The following is a 21457-nucleotide window of genomic DNA, read 5'->3' as shown; positions in this document are numbered from 1 at the left end:
TACCAAAAATTATTGCTGGAAAATAACAATATTGTAGCTGCTCATTGCAATAATCACATTTTACACAACAGCGCAAAAAATGCATTAAAGCAGTTATCTTTTGATATCGAAAATGTAGTGCTGAAGGTTTTTGCTGAATTTTCAAATTCTGCGAAGAAACGAGAAGAGTTGAAATCATTTTTTGAGTTTTGCGAGTCAGAATTCCATGAAGTTTTGCGCCATGTTCCAACACGTTGGTTAAGTTTGTTTAAAGCGGTCGAAAGACTTCTTTTAAACTGGATACCTCTAAAATCGTATTTTATTTCTTTTTTTTTTTTGTAAGTATTTTTTATTTATTTTTTCAAATTTAAACATAAAAACATAACTTTCAAGAGCAAAAATCTCGATCCGGTCATAGATGGTTACCACGCTTACATTCCTTTCACAAGCTCAATTCACAATTTCCATTACATCTTTTATAAATAAACAAAAAAAGAAAAAAAAAGAAGATAAAAAAGAAATTCAAAACTTAAGAAAAAAACAATTTTACCTCAAATTTCACATTTTCATCTATATAAATCCATTATATCTATCCAAAATTAGTTTCAAATTGTTTCACTCATTTTTACATCTGCTTAACAATTCTAAACATATCTTTATTCTTCTTTACCTTATACAAATCATATCAAAATAATTTTTATAATATTCTAACCTCTTGTTAAGTGTTTACCTTACAATTTTATCACCATTTATTATTAGTTTCAATTCAATACCACTCCATTTTTATTATATTTTATAAAACAACATTTTATCTAATTTTAATCCTTTGACCCTTATCCTCAAATCAGTTTACTTTAGATTTTTTTTCTCCCAGTTTACATATTACACAGATTTCTCTCAATGGCATATTTTATTTACTCCAATTTCTAATATATTTTCCACTATATCTCCCTCTAATATTTAACTATCTTCCAGCTTGTTCTATTTGATTAATTCTCAGCTTGATCCCCTCCAAAACACCAACTATTTAGTTGATTTTAGAATAGTTCCTCAATCTCCTCCAACTCTCCTCCTATTTGTTTGACTGTTTCCAGCATTTTGTGGGCTGATTTCCAGCATAGTCTCCTCCTTAACTCCCTCCATTGTTTGGCTGATTTCCAGCATTTTGAATTAATTTCCAACGTATTTCCACCGAGTCTTAAACTCTTATCTAGTTGGTATCCATCCCACACATTTTAACTGTAATATAATTATCTGTTTTATATCATTTTTCCATCCTGCTCTTTCAATTTAAATCTCAGTATATTTCATAATAGTCATCATTTCCAACTTGTATTACCTTAATTTTTTTTTTAATTTGATTTATATGCCGCCCTTCTCCGGAGACTCAGGGCGACTTACAATGCGTTAAGCAATAGCCTTCATACTTTTGTATATTTATACAAAGTCAGCTTATTGCCCCCACAAACTGGGTCCTCATTTCACCTACCTTAGAAAGGATGGAAGGCTGAGTCAACCTTGAGCCTTGGAGAGATTCGAACCAGCAGTAAATTGCAGGCAGCTGTGTTAATAACAGGATGCGTAGACCACTGTACTATCAAGGCTCTTAATTCAAGACTAATCACTAGCATCTGTGTATCTTGTATTTTGTTCAATCAATCCTTATTCATCAGTTTAACATTTGTTTGCAAATTAAAATTAAAACGTATTACATCAAACAGTACATTTTCTTAAAATTTTCCTGCCTCAAAATATATTCTTCTTTATTATTTTTATCTCCTTGATATCATCCACTATTTTAATAGCCACCTCTTATTTTCTATTTTTATTATTTCACAACCCTTCCTGTTTTTATCCAAAAATCATATATACCTAGGCTTTTAAACTTTATCATATATACATAGGCTTTTAAACTTTACATTTCAGTTAGTCACATTTAAATTTATCCACTTTAATTCTTCCTTTTCTTCCTTTTCTTCTCTGTCCAAAGTGCTCTATTTCAAGGTTCATCAGTTCAAAGTAAAGAATTTCTGTATGTCCCTTTAAAACTTCTAAAATGTCTGATCCAAGCGTAGTGCATCAGCTTCCTGTCTTTGTTAACTACGCCACACCTAGTTCTGTCAGTCTCCATTGTTAAAATCCAAAATGTTCTTTCTTCTTTCTTCTTTCTTAAAATCATCTGGGACAGAGTAGGAATCTCCAAAATCCTTATATCCAATATTAATTTCAAGTAATCCAAGGTAAAAAGCCAATTAACATGTTTCTTTTCCACCCAGAAAGGAAAATTTCTTTAATCCACTTCTCTGTTTAATCACTGCAGACTCCATGGCTATTTTGTAGCTATCCATCTCTATCTTCATTAGCTTCATTTTCTTTTAGAGGCATTAATTCTCAGGAATATCCATTTCTCCTCTCCACTCCAGTTAAAGGCACAGTCAAATTTCAGAAATTTATTAATACCAAATCATCCAGTTTAAGTTTACTGCAACAAAATTCAATTTGGGTCTTTTACCCATTTTTTTTTCCTTTTCAATCTTTAAGCCCCACAGTCCAACAGCCGCTTTTAATTTTGGGGTCTTATTTTCCAATAATTCCAAATAGGTACGTTTGCCTGGGTTGGTGTCACTCACCCGGCTTCTTGATTTTTGCTCTTTCTTCATCTTCTTCCTCCAGCACAATCCTTGTTCCCGGCTGCCGCAGTTTCAGGGCAGTCACCATGGCTGCCGTCCCGCTGCTGCCGGCGTGAAGGAGAAGCCTCCGGCCCCGAGGAACCCGCCCGTTCCTCTTGGCCGCCCAAGGCGTTCATTCTTGTCCCCCTGTCCCTACAAGACAGGGGAGGTCCGCAGACCTATCGGCGGCAGCTTAGCGGAGGGGATTTGGCAGGGCTCAGCGGAGCTCGCCATTTCCCCATCTGTGTCCCTGCGGCGCCAACTGGAAGTCCTAAAATCGTATTTTATTTCTCTTGGATCTGATGAGTGCCATAAGGTTATCTGGAACCTTATTTCGGATCAGGAAAATGAACTCGCAAAGGACGATGAACCAATAATTTCAGAATTGTATTTATATTTCACGCACTTCATGTCAATAATGCAAGACACCCTACTGAAGCTGGAAAGCAAGAAAATTCTTGCATGTGATCTTCACATTATCATGTGTAAGCTGCGTGATTCTTTGCAAAAAAAATACGATGAGCAGTTTTTTGGAATGAAAGTTTTATTTGCCTTACGTAAAAAACATTTGCCTGAGAATGCCGTGCAAAAGTTCAAGAAAGAAGCCATCAACGTGTATCAAAGAGCCATTGCGTACCTAGAAAAGTGGTATAATTTCACCGATTCAGTATATGAGACGCTAAGTTGTTTCAATCTAATTGATCGCAATAATCCTCCAACTTTAGAAGAAATGACGAACATCTGGTTATTATCACCATGGCGAGAAGAACTTCCACCCAACACTCTCTTCGATGAAATTTCTGCCTTAGAAGAAGTTTATGTTCATCTGCAGGGCGATTCATCCCTTGATAAGTGGACGTACTTTTTCAAGAAAGAGCCAGCTCCGAGTTTACTGAAACTGTTCCAGTATTGTGCATCAATTCCGGTATCAAATGCAAACGTTGAACGAATTTTCAGCGTCATGGGAAATTTGTGGACTGACGAACGTAACCGATTGCTTGTATCAGTTCGAAGTGAACTTTGTATATTTTTTAATATTTCTCAACGTTGTACTGAAATTAAAGAATTATTCCTTAAACACAAAGAATTGATCAAAGCTGCAGTCAAATAAAAAATACACACGACAGCAAAGTAAAATGTAATTTAATATTTTACATATTATTATAATATATTTGATGTTTTGAATTTTAAGTAAAGTTTTGAAGTGATTATTTTAATACATGTTAAAATGTTTGTAAGAAAATATATAATTTAATTGTAATTTTTTTTTATTTTTTTACTACTTAACCACCACCACCCTGCTTGTCCGCTATTTTTTGGAAGCAGACCTGGCAACCCTATGAATTAAAGATCTATGAAAATGTAAATTAAAAAATGAACTGATAAAAAAATTGTGATATTTGGAAGGTATTGAAGTAATAATGAATTAATTAAGTTAATATGAAGTAATGGCAACATGTACCGATGTTTAAAAATTGAAACAAGATTCAGAAATATAAACAAGCTTAATATATAAGATTGTAATAGTTGGAACTGTCAGGGCGTTGATTAATCCCATGTTCGGCTCTGGGAAAAATCACCCTGGTTTAGAGGATGGATCGAGGCTTATTCCTTGTTGCAATATTCTGAAAAAGAAACGCAAAGAAAAGTTTCTAATAAAACTCATTTATTTGTTAAAAAGAAAATAAAACACCTCACTAACTAAGAAATGTAATTGCTACATTTTTGAAATAATTCTTGCTGGCTATTTCTCAGCCGGACCTTGCTGGCAAGAGAACAAAGGAAAGAGTGTGAAGGAATGTGAAAGAACGCAGACATGCGTAGTAACTTTTGATAACAATTCTTGGCAAGGTACAGAAAGTCTGGTAATCCAGAAATGATGAGTTCAGCTGGCAAATAAAATAACGCAGTGACAGGAACATCTGAATTAAGATTTATGCTTAATTGGTTTTGTGATCAGAATAAGGGAATTTAAAGAAATAATTGGGAATTGAATTATGTTGTGAGAATTTAAATTTAAGGGTTCAAATTTAGGGAGGAAAAAGAAAAAATGAATTATACCAGGATTAAAGGTTAGGATGAAGGGTAATATTGGTTTATTAAAATTAGAAAGAATAAATACTATGGTAAAAAACAAATATATAAAATTGTGTTAAAGATGAACAAACATTTGTATAAATTTATGACTGGGCCAATATTCTGTTCAGAAAGATATATTGTATGTTTGTTTGTGTGTTTTAAAAATAAAAAAAAACCTTTTATTTAAAAAAAAAGAGTTTCTCCGAACATCACGGCAATGCTTGGATGGACCAAGGTGGGGGGATGTTAGGGGAAACCAGGGGGTTTGTTCTGTACTGCCGCATGGGAATTTCAGATTCTGCTTGACTCTACTGCAATCAGTATTCCTTAGTAAAAGTGCCTTTTCACTTCAAATGCTACACAAGTGCCCAGCTGTGAGACCCTATTTCTTAGGTTGGGCTCAAGGGATCAGGTGGGATTGCTGCTGCTGTACCAGCCTCCCTGCTGCATGGCAGCTTCCCTACCCGGGCTCCTGAACCTCACCGCCGGGCTGACGGTGGAATTCCCCAGGCATATAGTTCTGGGGGATTTTAACCTGCCATCCCTGGGGTCGGGATCGGAAATAGTCCAGATTTTCATGGAAACCATGACTTCCATGGGCCTGTCCCAGGTCATCCAGGGCCCAACTAGGAATAGTGGTCACACACCCGATTTGGTGTTCTTGTCAGAGCAGTGCCTATGTGACCTGGAATTGGTGGACCTGTCCTTAGTCCCCTTGTCATGGTTGGATCACAGTCTGGTGGCAATGAGTTTCTCAAGAGCTGTACCCCCCCCCTCCGCAGGGATGCAGGACCTATTAGATTGGTCCACCCCCATCGACTAATGGACCTGGATAGGTTCCAAGAGCTGGGGGTTATAACGGCAGATTTACTGTGCAGTCCAGCTGAGCTCTTAGTCACTGTTTGGAATAGGAAGATGACTGAAGCTTTGGATAGGATTGCACCTATGTGACCTCTCCTCACCCGCAGACCTCGCTGTGCCCCATGGTATACAGAGGGGTGAAACGCATGATGTCTAGAGTGCCGCTGGCAGAAGACAGGGGATGAACTTGATCGGACACGAGTAAGAGCTGCTACTACGGCCTACCTCATCTGCAGATAATTGCCCAGTGACTCTCTTTAAGATGAGCCGCCTCCTCTTGGGGAAGGAGGAGATTGAGGTCCACCTGAAGAGACGAGCTGAGGAGTTTGCAGATTTTCTGGAAGACAAAATCGCTCAACTTTGTTCCCAGTTAGATGCCAGGGTGGTTGCTGGTCCGATGGAAGCCCTTGAGACAGGTTCTTGCTCTGTTATCTGGGAACAGTTTGACCCTGTTGCTCCCGAGGAAGTGGACAGGGAGTATGTATGCAAGCACCTGTGTATTAGACCCATGTCCCTCCTGGCTTGTGAAAACTTCCCAGGAGATGACAGGCGGGTGGACTCTGGTGGTGATTAATGCTTCCCTACAGGTGGGGGCAGTGCCCCAGCACTTTAAGGAGGCTGTGGTCCATCCTCTTCTTAAGCCATAGTGGACTCCAATTGGTTGGATAATTTCCGACCTGTCTCCAATCTTCCCTTTTTGGGGAAGGTTGTCGAGAAGGTGATTGCATGGCAGCTCCAGAGGTTTCTGGATGAAATAGATTATCTCAACTCCTACCAGTAAGGATTCAGGCCTGGATTTGAGACAGAAATGGCATTAGTTGCACTTTCAAATGATCTCTGGTGGGAGCGGGATGGGGGTAGTGCATCCATCCAATTGGATGCCTTCTGCGCATGTCCAAGATGGCGGATCTAGCCTGAGACGCTCCCGGTAGATGGGGTGATTTCTGGTAATTTTGGGAGGTTCCTGGGGCAATTATCCACCATGGACCCCAGTCCTAGAAAAAGGAATCTTTCCCCGACCCATTGAGGGGTTTCGCCCTCCGGAACATCGGGTCGAGGAAAAAAACGGCCGCTGAAGGCTCCGCGGGATGACGGCGGTAGCGACTTGACTGGCGGCACTTTTCTCGGCCTCCGGCATGGACCAGCGGCGGCGGCAGCTCTGCGGTGGTGGCGGCGGCGGCGGCGGCAATACGGTGGCTCCCCTGGATTCCTGGCTTCTCCGGGGCTTTTTTGAGGCTCCTGGGGACTCTGGAGTATGGTGGGAGCCATGGTGGAAGCGGCGCCGGCGCTGGCAGTGGGCGTGGGGCTGTCAGCGGCCGCTGGACGATGGCAGAGGCGAGGGGGTGGCAGCTGGCTGCTACTGAAGAGGACGGTATGGTGAGAGGCTGCTGGCTTCTATCTTGAAACCCTGGACCTGTTAGGGGGCGGCTTATTTCTGCTGGCCCATTTTCCTGCAGGAATCCATTTGGAGACTGGGGCTATAGACTGGGGATATAAAAGGACCAAATGCTGGAAGACCTGGAAGACCTGGGGAGTGGGAGAGGTTGGAGGACGGCCGAGGGTTGGCCTTGGCTGCCTCGGGCTGTTTCCCCCCCTCCCCCTCTTTTTTGTTGGCCTGTATAGGCCTTATCATGGTCACCACCCCAGCTGCTTTCTGCCTTGCAAGCCATCTCCCTCCGTTGCCATCCGTGTGTCATCTATTCCCCGGGTTTACTATTCTGCCTTCTAGACTGGCTCTATTCCACCTATGCCCTTGATGGTGTGGAGAATGGACAATTCTGATGTGGATTCTGAGGGAATCCGGTTTCAACTGCCGTTTCCCTACCAGAGTGGATAGACTATCGAATCTCTCCATAGCCAACTCCATCTTGGCTAGCCATCGTGAGAGGATGGCCTGGAGAGAGCACTTTCTGAGTTTTTGCTGAAATGGCATGAGACTTCTTCCACTGTCGTGAGAGGACAGTGGAGTCCAGTTCTCCCATGTCTTGAGTTGCTGCCTCTCCATTCCCTAGGACGATTAGACTATTCTATGGAACCCAGCCAGATGATGTTTCACCCTTTCCTGGTTCTTGGATGCACTCGGCCGCCGAACTCCTTGCGCTGCGAGACTCCCCCCTCTCGCAGTCCCGGCCCTCCACGTTATCGAGGGCCTACCTTGATGATGGATTTTGGAATCCCGAGAGATGGCATGCAGCGAAGAGGGGGTTGAGGGGTTTTTTATTTAAATTTTTAAAGAAAATTTTAAGGGGACCCGGGAGGAAGAGAGGGGGTTGTAAAAGTGGACCTGGGGGGGTCCAGATAGCTACTGAGTGGGGTGATAGGTTGATTGGCTGCAGCAGAGGGGTCAGGAAAGAAAATTTATCCGGGGAGCAGGGGGATAACAAGAAGGGCAATGCAATTGAAATAATGAGTGGGAGGGGCAGGTATGACGGGCGCAGGGGACCATATCATGTGTCGGGGGTGCGCATACGCTGTTTACGAGCAATTGCACACTCCGGCCCCCAATGCGTGACTCGTGGCCTGGGTTGTGCAGAGTCTCAGGCCCAGGGTCCACGGCTGATGTTGTGTAATGCCAGGTCGGTTGTTAATAAAGCCCCCCTCATCTGTGATCTTATATTGGAGGGGGGTGCGGACCTGGCAGGTATTACGGAGACCTGGTTGGGCCAAGAGGGGGGGGGGTCCCCCTCGTTGAAATGTGCCCACCAGGTTTCCGTGCATTTCATCAGCCAAGGGCCCAGGGGAGGGGTGGGGGAGTGGCGGTGATTATTAGGGAGAGTCTTTGTCCGAGGGAGACCACTGTTCCTCAGATAGCCGGATGTGAGTCCCTCTTTGTGAAGTGGGGCCGTGGGGTGCAGATGGGTTTGCTGACTGTGTACCTGGCTCCCTGCCACGTGGCAGCGACCCTACCCGAGCTACTCGACATCATCGCCAGGGTGGCGGTGGATACCCCCAGACTTATTGTCATGGGGGATTTCAACCTTCCATCCGCGGGTGAGGCGTCAGAGGTGGTTCGGGAGTTCATGGCTTCCATGACAGCCATGGACCTGACCCAGTTAGTTCAAGGCCCCACTCACGTAGGGGGACACACTCTGGACTTGATTTTCATCTCTGGTCAGTGGTTGAATGATCTTGGTAGAGGGGACTTAGATATTAAACCCTTGTCATGGACAGATCATTCGCTCCTTCACTTGGACTTTCCTACCGCTTCCCCCTGCCGCAGGGAGACGGAACCGACCAAATGGTTCTGTCCCAGGCGCCTGATGGATCCCGAAAGGTTCCTGACGGAGCTTGGGCCGTTTCCTGAGACTCTCACACACGACTCAACTGAAGAGCTGGTGGCCGCCTGGGAGAGTGCGGCCGCCGGAGCTTTGGATCGTGTCGTGCCTTTGCGGCCTCTGACCCGATGCCGATCTCAATTGGCTCCTTGGTTCTCTGAGGAGCTGAGAGAGATGAAGCGTTGGAAAAGACGCCTAGAGAGCATTTGGAGGACTAGTCATTCTGATTCCGACCGGACACAGGTGAGGTCTTATATCAAGACCTACCTAGTGGCGATAAAAGCGGCAAAATCTAACCATTTTTCCGCTCTTATCGCATCTGCAGAGAACCACCCAGCCGCCCTGTTTAGGGTGACCCACTCCGTTCTTCGGGGGGGGGGGGGAGTGTGGGAAGATCCCTTGCAGGGTCGAGCTGAGGATTTTGTGCAATTCCTGCATGATAAAGTCGCTCGGATTCGGGAAGGCTTGGACTCCGACTGGGTGAGTCCGGGGGAGGAGACGAGGTAAGTCTTGAGAATATTACCTGGGAGGAGTTTGATCCTGTGGCTCCCGAGAATGTGGACAGGGTTCTGGGTAGGATTAGTGCCGCCACATGTTTATTGGACCCGTGTCCCTCCTGGTTGGTACTGGCCTCCCGGGAGGTTACACGAGGCTGGCTCCAGGGGATTATAACTGCTTCTCTGAGTGAGGGTGCCTTTCCCGCCGCCTTGAAAGAGGCGGTGGTGAGGCCCCTCCTCAAGAAGCCTTCCCTGGACCCGGCTGAATTAGCTAACTACCATCCGGTCTCCAATCTTTGTTTTGTGGCGAAGGTTGTTGAGAGTGTGGTGGCACGACAACTTCCCCGGCACCTGGATGAAGCTATCTATCTAGACCCGTACCATTCGGGCTTCAGGCAGGGGCACAGCACAGAAACGGCATTGGTCGCGTTGGTGGATGATATCTGAGGGCTCAGGACAGGGGTTGCTCCTCTGTCCTAGTCCTATTAGATCTCTCAGCGGCTTTTGATACCATCGACTATGGTATCATGCTGCAGCGGTTGAGGGGGATAGGAATAGGGGGCACCGTTTTGTGGTGGTTCTCCTCCTTCCTCTCCGACCGCTCGCAGTTTGTGTTGGCAGGGGGCAGAGGTCGACCTCGAGGCACCTCGCATGGGGAGTGCCGCAAGGGTCGGTCCTCTCGCCCCTTCTGTTCAACATTTATGTGAAGCCGCTGGGTGAGATCATCCGTGGTTTTGGGGTGAAGTGTCATCTGTACGCTGATAATACTCAGCTGTACATCTCCACCCCAGACCACCCCAACGATGCCCTTGATGTGATGTCTCGCTGCCTGGAGGCCGTGCAGGTCTGGATGGGGAGGAACAGGCTCAGACTCAACCCTTCCAAGACCGAGTGGCTGTGGCTTCCGGCGTCCCAATACAGTCAGCAGGTGCCATCGCTATTGGGGGTGAATCTTTGCCCCCCCCCCACAGAGAGGGCTCGCAATCTGGGTGTTCTCCTGGATGCACGGCTGTCTTTAGAAGAGCATATGATGGCCGTGGCCAGGGGGGCCTTTTATCAGGTTCGCCTGATTCGCCAGTTGCAGCCCTTTCTGGACCGGGACTCCTTGCGCACGGTCACTCACACCCTTGTCGCCTCCCAGCTGGACTATTGTAATGCTCTCTACATGGGGCTCCCCTTGAAGAGCACTCGGAGGCTCCAACTGGTCCAGAAGGCAGACGCGCAGGTGGTTATGGGCGCAACTCATTGTGCCCACGTGACACCCCTCCTGTGCGAGCTGCACTGGCTCCCAGTGGTCTTCCGGGTGCGATTCAAGGTGTTGGTCACCACCTTTAAAGCGCTCCATGGCATAGGACCCGGGTACCTTCGAGACCGACTTCTGCCAGTTCGCTCCCACAGAGAGGGTCTCCTCAGGGTGCTATCGGCCAAGTTATGTCGCCTGGCGACACCAAGGGGGAGGGCCTTCTCTGTGGGAGCCCCTGCTCTGTGGAATGAACTGCTCCCAGAAATACGTAAGATCTCCGACCTCCGGGTATTTCGCTGTGCACTGAAGACCCTGTTGTTCCGCCAGGTCGGGCTATCAACATAATAATTTTAAATTGGGGTATTTTAAATTTCTGGGGTTTTAAATTGAGCCGAATTTATTTAATAATTTTAAATTTTTAATTGATGTTTGTCTTGTGTTTTTAAATAGGCTGTACACCGCCCTGAGTCCTTTGGGAGAAGGGCGGTATAGAAATAAAATTATACTTATACTATTGAGTATCCAAAATTTTTTGCCCACATTATCATTGTTTCTTTTACCTGTTCTTGTAGTTTAACTCGCAGTAAATAACTATACAATTTTTTAATCATTCGCTCTTCTGTTTCTGTATCTCATCCAATTCTATCATCACCACATAAAAACCAAATAATTTAGCATCTTTTTCATATCTAGATTGTTATCTGCAATTGTGTGTACCAAGCCATGTCAATCTCTTGTTCTTCTAGTTCTTGTTTCTTTTTAAGTTTTCCCTTTTCTGTCAAAATAACTTTATATCTAACTATATTTCCCATATTAATAATATTTGGATGTGTTAATGCTTCCATTGTCGAATGCCAAGCTGGTATCTTCATATAGTGTTTTTCTCTAACTTTCTCCCATACTAATAATAAACCCTATCTATGATAGCTGATAGCCCAGAGTTGCATGGGTACTTATAGATGTCGAAGTCTTTGTTTGACAGAGAATCATTGAGAGAGGCCTTTCTTCCCCCTACTCCCATGCCCATCATCCCTGCCCTCTCCTTTTCTACTCTCATGCGCTCCTCTTTTCCGCCCTGTCTACAATCCTGGCACTTTGCCCCAAATCCATCAGGCACTTCCCCATTGCTCCACTGGAGGGAGAACATCACAGATGCCTTTCCAGAGGAAGTTGCCAAGGAACTGACATCACAAACAATTGCCGCTCTAGGATGCAGCACTCGCTCTCCTTAATGATGCTGAAACACACACACACACACACCAGGGGTGTCTTACCCCCACTGTATTCGTTTCCAGAGGGTAAGTCACATGTCTGCCAAGTTTGGTTTAAATTGCTCAAGGCGTTCCAGAGTTATGCTGGAACATACATACATACATACATACATACATACAGCCTTTTATATATATAATTTCCTAATCCCTCATCCAAACCAGGTGTAAATGCATCGAACAGCGCAGAACTCTGAGATATGCCATACCAACCTTGACACAAAGCTACTGGCCTACTACGCTTTCGCTGGGTATGATTGTTTATCCAAAAAAAAAAAAAATGAAAAGCTTCTATAGAGGTTTCAGCCTTATCAGAGACAGACCAAATCACAAGAGAAAGTCACACTTTATTTTCAACAAGATCAACTGTTTCAAAAATGAATTTCAGATGTCCAAAATACAGGCATAACATCCAGACAATCAATGACACAATAATGAATCTGAAAACAATGAGAGATTACAAACAGCTAAGGAAGAAAGATAAAGAATTAGGAGCACAAGTGATGTTTTCATCTATACTTCCAACAAAAGGCCAACTTCCAATTAGGGAGCAAAAGATTTTAGAAACGAACTGCTGATTTAAAAATTGGTGTCATCAAGAGAACTTCAGTTTCCTAGACCATGGTCTGTATTATCTGCATGAAGGGCTCCTGGCAAGGGATGGACTGCACCGCACAAGAAATGGAAAGAATATATTCAGAAAACAACTAGCTCATCTTATCAGAAGTTCTTTAATCTAAAATTGAAGGGAGGGGGCAAGCTTTATGACCTTTAGAATCTAATTCCGAGGAAAAAGATAACTAAGGGGGTTGGGAGTAAAGAGAAAGAAGAAAGAAAAAAAGAAGATAGAGAGTGATGAGAAGGTTGGAAAACCCACTTACAACGTAGGAGATATAAGAAACATACCCAAGACCTGTAAAGGACTCAAATGCCTATACACTAATGCTCAAAATCTAGGCAACAAACAAGGTGAACTTGAAGTACTAGTAAATGAAGGCAGATATAATATAGTTGCCATTACTGAAACTTGGTGGGATGAAACTCATGCCTGTAATGTACTAACCCTAACCCTAACCTAACCAATGAGGAGTTGCATTATATATCACTACATCTGTACAGAAATACACAAAACCAAGAATGAAAACCTCTTAGAATACATATGTATCAATGTAAAAGGAAAAAACAATGACATTGCTATAGTCATATACTACAGGCCACCCAAGCAAGCAGAAGAAATAGATGAAATTTCCTACAAATATATGCAGGAAACATACCACAGTAGTAATGGGAGACTTTAACTACCGTGATATCAACTGGGAGACAAACTGCAGCAAGTGGGAGATCAAACAAATTCTTAACCAAGTTAACTGACAACTTTGTCGTCCAAAAGAAAAACTATACTGATCTAATTCTTACTAATAGAGAAGTGATAGAGGGAGTTGAAATTGCCAGAACTTTGGATAAGATTGACCATGTCATATTGGAATTCAATATAATGCAAACACAAGCAATAGAACATAATCCAAACAGTGTCTTAAACTTTAAAAGAGCAGATTTTAACAAACTCGGAGACAGCCTAGGAAAGATGATTCCATGAATGAAAATCCAAAAGGGGAAAATAACTCAAGAAGCATGGGAAACTCATAAAAGCCCAGTCCAGCAAAATACCATTGAAAAAGAAAAGAAATCCAAGAAGAAACCAGCATATCTCTGATAAACTGAAAGACAAAAAGGATAAATACAAAAAATGGAAACAGGGACAAATAACTATGGCAGAATATCATCAGATAACCCAAATCTGCAATGATAAAGTCAGGAAAGCAAAGGCTCAGAATGAACAAAGGTTTGCAACAAAAATCAAAGGTAATAAAAAAAAGTTTCTTTCAATATATAAATAACAAGAAAAAAGTCAAGGAAACGGTCCACTGAAGAGAGAAGATGGCAAGGAAATAACAGGCAGTAGACAGAAAGCAGAGCTGCTTAAATCATTCTTTGCATCAGTCTTCACACAAAAAGAAGCTATAGCCCAACCTACGAAAAACATGACTGTAAAAGACAGACTAGAAATAAAAATTAAAATAAGCAAGAAAATGGTAAGAGAACACCTGTCTGATCTTGATGAATATAAGTCACGGATTACATCCCAGAGTTCTGAAGGAGCTGGCAGATGTCATCTCAGAACCATTGTACCATATCTTACAAAAATCCTGGAGCACTGGGAAACTAGCTGAGGATTGGAAAAGAGGTGATGTGGCTCCCATCTTCAAAAAAGGAAAAGAAAAAACAGACCCAGGAAACTACAAACCAATCAACATCAATACGTGGGAAGATACTGGAAAAAATAATCAAAAACAGATCTGTGGAATCTAGAAACAAATAAAGTTATAACTAGAAGCCAGCATTGGTTTGTTAAAAACAGATCATGCCAAACCAATCTTATTTAATTCTTTGGCAAAATTAAATTAGTAGACCAGCGAAATGCTGTGGACATAGTATACTTAGATTTCAATAATGCATTTGACAAAGTAGACCACAACCTACTTCTTGGTAGGAAAGAAAGAAAACAGTGGGGTATCACAAGGTTCCATCTTAGCCCCAGTACTCTTCAGTATCATCTAAGTGACTTAGATGAGCGAATAGAAGGAAAACTAATCAAATTTGCAGATTTGCACTAAACTGGAAGGAATAGCCAATATCCCGGAAGACAAGCTCAGGATCTAAAAAGATCTTGACAGACTTGAACAATGGGCCCTACCCCCAAAAAAAGAAATTTAATTTGTTAAAAAACAAGGTTTTACATTTAGACAGGAAAACCCAACGTACAAGTATAGATTAGCTCAAAAACAGTAACTGTGACACTGACCTTGGAGTGCTAGTGGCAATCACTTAAATATCAGCCAGCAATGTAAGGCAGCAGCCAAAAAAGCTAATACAATTCTTGATTGTATAAACAGAGACATAGAATCAAAATCACTTGAAGTATTAGTACCACTTTATAAATCCTTAGTAAGATCACACCTGGAATACTGCATCCAGTTTTGGTCACATTGCAAAAAAGATGTTGAGACTTTGGAAAAAGTGCAAAGAAATGATTAAGGGCCTGGAGACAAAACATACAAAGAACAGTTGCAGGATTTAGGTATGGCTAAGCTAGAGAAAAGGACTGGGGTGACATGATAGCAATATTCCAGTATTTGAAGGGTTGCCACAAAGAGGAGGGGGTCAACTTATTTACCAAAGCACCTGTAGCCAGAACAAGAAACAATGGATGGAAACTAATCAAGAAGAGAAGCAACCTGGAATTAAGGAGAAACTTAACAGAGAGAACAATTAACCAGTGAAACAGCTTGCCTTCAGAAGTTGTGGATGCTTCATCACTGGAGGTTTTTAAGAAGAGACTGGACAACCATTTGACTCAAATTATATAGGGTCTCCTGCTTGAGCAAGAGGTTGGACTAGAAGACCTCCACGGTTCCTTCCAGCTCTATTCTGATTGACTGATTGATTGATTGATTGATTGAATTAAGGAGCTGAAAACAGGCCTTAGGTATATGGACTGCAACCAAAGATTCAGCCTCAACCGGAGCACTTCTAGTAAGGAAAAAGTCACCACATGATGTGGTAAATCCTCTCCATTCTGATTAATGCACCCAGTGACAGTGTTTGCCTCTTAGCAACTGAATCAGACTGCATCTCATGATCAACTGGTGATGAGGAAGGACCTCTAGATCCCTTTCACAGGAGCTGCTACCAAACCAGGTGTCTCCCATCTCTTATTTCTACCCTACATTCTACCTATCCAGATCAGACCTTGCATGTCTTCCTGTTCAGTCCCATCTTGTTCATTTCAGCCCAGCATTGCAAATGATTCTCCCTGCCATCTTAAGTCTATAGGCCTCCTTCCTTCTGCATCATCTGCAAACTTGGTCAATGTTCCTCATCTCCCTCATCTAAACCATTGATAAAAACAATGAATGTGCCTGGGATGGAGCATTGTGCTCCCCTCCCCACCCCACCCCACCCCATTTGAGGCTTTCCTCCAAGTGAAGTGGTGACTTAATGAGGAATCCTCAAGCGGGAGGCACAAAACTCTGACCCACATCTGCCCAAAGTTTTCCTTCACGGAGGGACAGCAAATGTTTTAGAGGAGAGTGAAGGAATTCAAGGGATTGAAAGGCTCGAGTGTTTCCAATTGTTAAAATTGGAAAGTGAAAATCTATGGATCCCATGTCCCTCTCCATGTACCCATGTTAGTCAGCAGCCGGACCGGGTCTCCCCGCCTTTGACTTCGGGCCTCATCCGCAGTGCTGCCTCCAGTTCAGTGACACCCTGTGTGCAAGTACAGAGGGGGCCTCCTAAAATGGGGAAGGGTCTGGAAACAAAGCCTTGGGAGGAACCTTTGGCCTATAGAAAATTTGGCTATGGGGCTGCAACGGCTGTCGTGTATCTGGAGGGTGGTTATCCCACTGAAAAGGGAATGGACTCTATTGCCCCAGACAAGAATCAGGGAGTTGAACCTGCGAGAAAGGCCTGTGGAGGGACAGTACAGGCTGTCCAACCCATGGAAAAGGCTGCCAGTGACACAGGGCTGTCTCCTTTGCTTGAGCTTTGGAAACAGGAGCTGGATGTCATCTGTCAGAGATACTCCACTTGGATCCAACCCTGAGCAGGAAGCTGGACTGGATGATCTCTAAGGAACCTCCAATTCTAGAATTCTTTGGTGGGTTCACCAAAGGTTCACCTAGGGGGGAGTTGAGAGAGGGGAAAGGAGGAGCCCCCCAAACCGTTAACTCCTTTCTTGGAGGGGGGGTTGGAGCCCAGGCAACACAGAACTGGAATATCACCCGAGCCCCACGGATGACCCAGTCCCTCCATACTGTAGGCAGCCACGTGTGCCCCTCTGACCAGGGTTTGGATGGGCTTTCCACAGGGGTCCGGGGGAACTGCTCCTGATAAATGTGCTTTTCCCCAGTTCAGCGCGCGGGGTATGTGTGTCCCGGGAGGGCTCAGCCGCCTTTCCCAACCTGTCCGGCTGGCTGCTTGGGTGGGGGCGAAGGACCGGCCCCTGCGCTTCGGAGCTCGGACCGACCAGCCAACGTCTTCTCCGACGTGTCTTTTTGCCGCCGGAACCAGGGCATGCGGAGGCTAAGCCATGAGCAGGAACTGGCCCCTTTCTGCCTGGAGGGCCACCGGGACCGCCGCCAGGCAGCGCGCTCAGCCCCGCGAGGGGGCGCCCGGCCCCGCCTGCGCTGAGAAGGCGCGCTGGTTGCCGGGCGACGATCGCAGGCGCGCGAGAGCCTGGCCGGCAGGGAGGCTCCACGGGTGGGTGTCCCCCGACCGGAGCCCCCGCGCTTTTCAGCCGCGGATCGGGGGCCGCCGCGTCGGGCGAGGGGTCGCGAGGGATGCCAGCCCGCCGGGCACGCCAGGGAGCCTTCTGCGGTTCCCCCCCCCCCCAACGATCGCCCGTGGGCAAAGAGCCACCCACCCACCCACCCCACTTTGCTCGGCTTGGGTCCAGGCCTTGGCAGATGCCTGTGCAGCTCTGAGCACCGGGGGAGTCCTAAAAAGCAGAGCCGGTGCGGAGCAGGGCCAGGATTAGGAGATGGAAAGGGAGGTCCTGGAGGATCCAACCGGATCCTCGAGAGACCCGTCCGGGCTTTCTTGCAGGCGCCGAAGGCTGCACTCCCGCCTTACTTTCCCACGCTCGGGGAAGGGAGGGAGGCTAGCCAAAGCTCCCAGGGCTGAAGGATCCCAGCGCCTGACTCCGCCCCCACCATGGCTCCGCCCACCCGTCACCCGCAACAATTCAGCCCAGAGCCCGGCGAAATTCGTTGGTCCTTCCTCCTGTTCGCTTGCCGTCCTGGTTGGAGCTGCCCATAATGCTGGCCGGTAGATGGCCGTTTTGACATCTGTTTCAGGATGCACGGTGGCCGTGGATTTCTCCCTCGGGCGTCTCCTCCCCACGCCCCCTCCCCACTTCCATTATTTCCCTCCAGTTTAGGAGCATGAGTTCTAAGAAAGCCGCGGGGAGAAGTCCGGTGAAAAAGGGAGCCAAGCCATCCGGAGCAGCCTCTGGGAAACCAGGTAGCAGACCGGCAGAGCGTGGGGAGGGGCCCTGGCCCGGCTCCCCTCACAAGGGGCAGACCGAAGTGCTGTAGAAAGGGAAAATAGAAGGGGGGGGGTTAAGAAAGGGGAAGTGGAGCCCCTCCATCAAGCATGACTTTCGCCTAGGGTTTGGCTTTGGTAACAGAATCTTGGGGTGGGGGAGTCAGTTGCCCCTGCGCTCAGTGGGCGCAACCGGGGTGAAGGCAGAGCAGCCCAGTGGCTCCAGTGACGGACGTTGGGAGATTCTGTGCTGGTGGGTGGTGGTTGAAAGTGCTACCAAGGGGCAAGTCAACTTTGGGCTCCACTGTCTGACTGATGGGCATCTTAGTTGGCGAGAGCCCTTGACTCCTTAAAGATAGTATCTGGGCTTTGAGCTCAATTAAAAAAGGAGTTCAGCAACAAGGCCATCCTCCTTCATTAAACCCCAAGACCAATTCCAAGCCAGGGACCTCTGAAAGCAAGCCGGGCCTAAGGTGGCATTGGCAAGCAGGTGCTGCGGTCTGTGATCAAAGGCCTCCCTGCATCGGGAACGCTCCCTAGGTCTTTCCTCCCGTTCACCTGGAGCAAGAAGAAACCAGTCGGGGGTTTGAGAGTCAGAGCCCCAAAGACCTCGGGGGGGCCCTTTCCATGCGAGAGACCGTGTGGCTGAGGTAGTTTCTGGCTTTCACAACCCCTCGCAGCTTGGTGCCAAGTAGAGGTAGTCTTCAGCTTATGACCACAATTGAGCCCCAAATTTTCATTGCTAAGCAAGGCAGTTGTTAAGTGAATTTTGCCCCATTTTATGACCCTTCTTGCTACAGTTGTTAAGCGAATCACTGCAGTTGTAAATTAATCACACGATTGACTTCATTGACTTTGCTCGTCAGAAGGTTGCAGAAGGGAATCACATGGTCCAGGGACACTGCGACCGTCATAAATAGGAGTCAATTTCCAAACGTCTGAATTTGGATCACATGACCATGGGGATGCTGCAGCGATTATAATGTGAAAAACAGTCATGAATCAGTTTTTTCAGTGCCGTTATAACTTTGAATGGTCACTAAATGAATCGCTGTAAGTCAAGAACTACCTGTACTTGCTGGCCACCTCCTGACCAGACCAAACTCTTATCCTTACTTATTGAAAGAGACTTTTTGATATTTTTGTTATTTGTGTGATTTGATTTGATTTATATTATTAATATAATTTTTGTTAGCAGCCTAAAGTTCCATTTAGTAACCTGGGTGACCATTTATAGTGATGTTAAATAATAAACAAACAAACAAGAAGTGGTACCTTCCCTCCTTTTCCTTGAAAGTCCCTTCATTTCTTGGATAAACCCACCAGACAGTTTTCTTCCAGGAAGCGCTGACTCAGATCCTGGTCATATCCTTTCTTTCACCAAGCTTTGTGTTGTTGTGACACTTAAAATATGCCCGTAGTCTGCAAAATAAGCAAGCGAGTGGAATTTGAAGGGTTTGCGGAGATGTGAGAGATTGGAGAACAATTGCACAGAGACCAAGCTTTAAGACCCCCAAGGATTTTTCAAGGACTCTCCTTCCCATGGACTGAGCCTTGGCAGTTAGACTCACTCAGCTCTTCAGGTCATCGTATTCTAGAAAATGGGGACTATAATTCTGAGAATTGCGAGTGACGTCCGGTTTACATTTGGACTTTCTCTCCCGCTGTGACCTTTTCAGACCACCAAACAGATGGGAAAGATGCAGCCCCAGCAGATGACACTGTCCACCGCCAGGAGACCCCTGGTAGTCATCCCACAGGTAGGTAGGTGGGCACTGGGTCTTGCCCTGGTACCTGTCCTATCCTTAAATGGGAATGGAAATGGCTGAGCTCCTGTCAAAATAAAAAAAAAAGGCTCACAGTAACTCACGCCCTTGTAACCAACTTCCAAATTAGACTACTGTAATGGGGTTGCCCTTGAAGATTTTTCAAAAATTTCAACTGCTGCAGAATGCAGTTGCACAGGCAGCAACCAGTGCCAAATACACGGCACACGTAACACCACTCCTGCATCGGCTGCAGTGGTTACTGATATATTTCCAGGTGAAATTCAAGGTGCCAGTGGTTCCCTATAAAGCCCTAAATGGCTTGGGTACCACAGGGGTACCTGAGGGATCACCTTTTTTTCCAAAGTCTCTACATGTCCAACCAGGTCAAACGGAATGAACCTGCTGCAGATCCTGTCAGTCAAAGAACGTCGGCTGGCATCCTCCCTTCAGAGATCAGAATCCTGTTAGCCTTTCGTAAAGCTCTAAAAACCAGATTCTGTTCCCAAGTCCAGGGTGCTACATACGCCAAAGGAATTGGTGGGCCTGTATTTGGTACCTTCTCCTGGTCAGATCACAGTCTAATGGCGATGACTTTCTCTAGAGCTGTAGCCCCTTGAATCCATAGTATAGTATAGTATAGTATAGTATAGTATAGTATAGTATAGTATAGTATAGTATAGTATAGTATAGTATAGTATAGTATAGTATAGTATAGTATAGTATAGTATATTTTCCAGCTAGGAACTCGAGACTCCAGGCATGGGTATCACTCTGTCTTCTGGCTCTATGGACTGAGTTCAAACTTAAAGAGACGCCCTCCTTTGCACACGCTCCCAGATTCAACTCAGTCCTGAGCTCAGTTGGACGGATTTAGAGTTCTCTCTAGTTTAAATTTAGTTTAAACTTAAGGGATAGTGTTTCTGATTGTTATATTTTTTGTTTTGGTTTTTTTTTCCCTTTGTGTGTGTACCTTGAGTTTTAAAGAGTTTTTCAGAGTTGCGGCAGTGCGCTTTGGTGGCGGCGGCTATCAGGTGCGCGTGCTGAAGAAAGATCGTCATGGGAGGGGGGTTCCTCGGCTGAGGACCCCTTGCTGCATCCGTGCCCAGCCTTAAATTTATTTTTGTCGCCTTGGTTTGCAGAGTGCTAGGCTGGGGGATCTCAGCTGTTTGGCGGCTAGAAGAAACGGCCGCCATTTTGTGAAGCGCTGAGCCGCGTGTGGGCTCCAACCAGGCAGTGGACGTCAGGACTCAATTATTCCTGCTTTGTGTCCTTACCACCTACCCTCCGAGGCTGTAAGTAGTAAGGAGGGGGGTGGAAGCACTGTTTAGAGGACCTTGGGCATTTTTGCGCCAAATTAGGCGGAGGAGGCCACCGGATGCAGCGGCCATTTTGTTTTCCCAAATTTTTAAAGGCACGGAGTAGCAGCTGCCACAGGGTTCGGGTTCTCGGCTCTCTAGTGCGGCTTAAGCCCTCAGGGACGCACAAAGGAGCCCAGACCCGGGTCCTATTCCCCTGAGGTGAACAGGAGGCCTGGTCACAGTTTGCTGAGCAGGGAGGGGAGTGCCATAGTGCAGTAGTGTGTAGTCTGCACAGGGTTTTTTTCCCCTCTTTTGAACTGGAGAACTAGACTGATTCCTTACTTCAGCTCCATTTCTGATCTATGTATTTTGCCTCAAGGATCGTTTTTCATCAGATCAAGTGAGGATGTTTCA

The 21457-nt window shown here is 45.5% G+C and overlaps 2 protein-coding genes across 18 annotated transcripts in view; one reads left to right on the top strand and one right to left on the bottom strand.

The window, feature by feature from the left end:
• The window catches only part of SACK1H (scaffolding CK1 anchoring protein H), a 49028-nt gene extending 31882 nt beyond the window's left edge, over positions 1 to 17146 (bottom strand). For both annotated transcript variants that reach the window (XM_034420077.3, XM_087891541.1), the window contains exon 1: positions 16896 to 17146. The gene's annotated coding sequence lies outside the window, so the exon portion shown is untranslated. The remainder of the gene's footprint in view (positions 1 to 16895) is intronic.
• A 532-nt stretch (positions 17147 to 17678) lies between these two features.
• Positions 17679 to 21457, top strand: part of IQANK1 (IQ motif and ankyrin repeat containing 1) — a 67268-nt gene continuing 63489 nt past the window's right edge. For 7 of the 16 annotated variants that reach the window (XM_087891533.1, XM_087891536.1, XM_034420075.3 and 4 more), the window contains exons 1-2: positions 17681 to 17955; positions 19656 to 19736. In XM_087891533.1, coding sequence (XP_087747659.1) covers positions 17877 to 17955; positions 19656 to 19736 — 160 coding nt within the window. In that variant the 5' untranslated portion in view covers positions 17681 to 17876. Of the gene's footprint in view, positions 17956 to 19655; positions 19737 to 20884; positions 21038 to 21457 lie in introns of all 16 variants that reach the window. The other 9 variants (XM_087891532.1, XM_060682168.2, XM_087891530.1 and 6 more) reach the window with 6 other exon arrangements.

The sequence above is a fragment of the Pantherophis guttatus genome, chromosome 3 (genome assembly GCF_059756535.1).
Source record: "Pantherophis guttatus breed Tessera chromosome 3, ASM5975653v1, whole genome shotgun sequence".
Taxonomy (NCBI): Eukaryota; Metazoa; Chordata; class Lepidosauria; order Squamata; family Colubridae; genus Pantherophis; species Pantherophis guttatus.
This window is presented reverse-complemented; position numbering and strand designations above follow the sequence as displayed.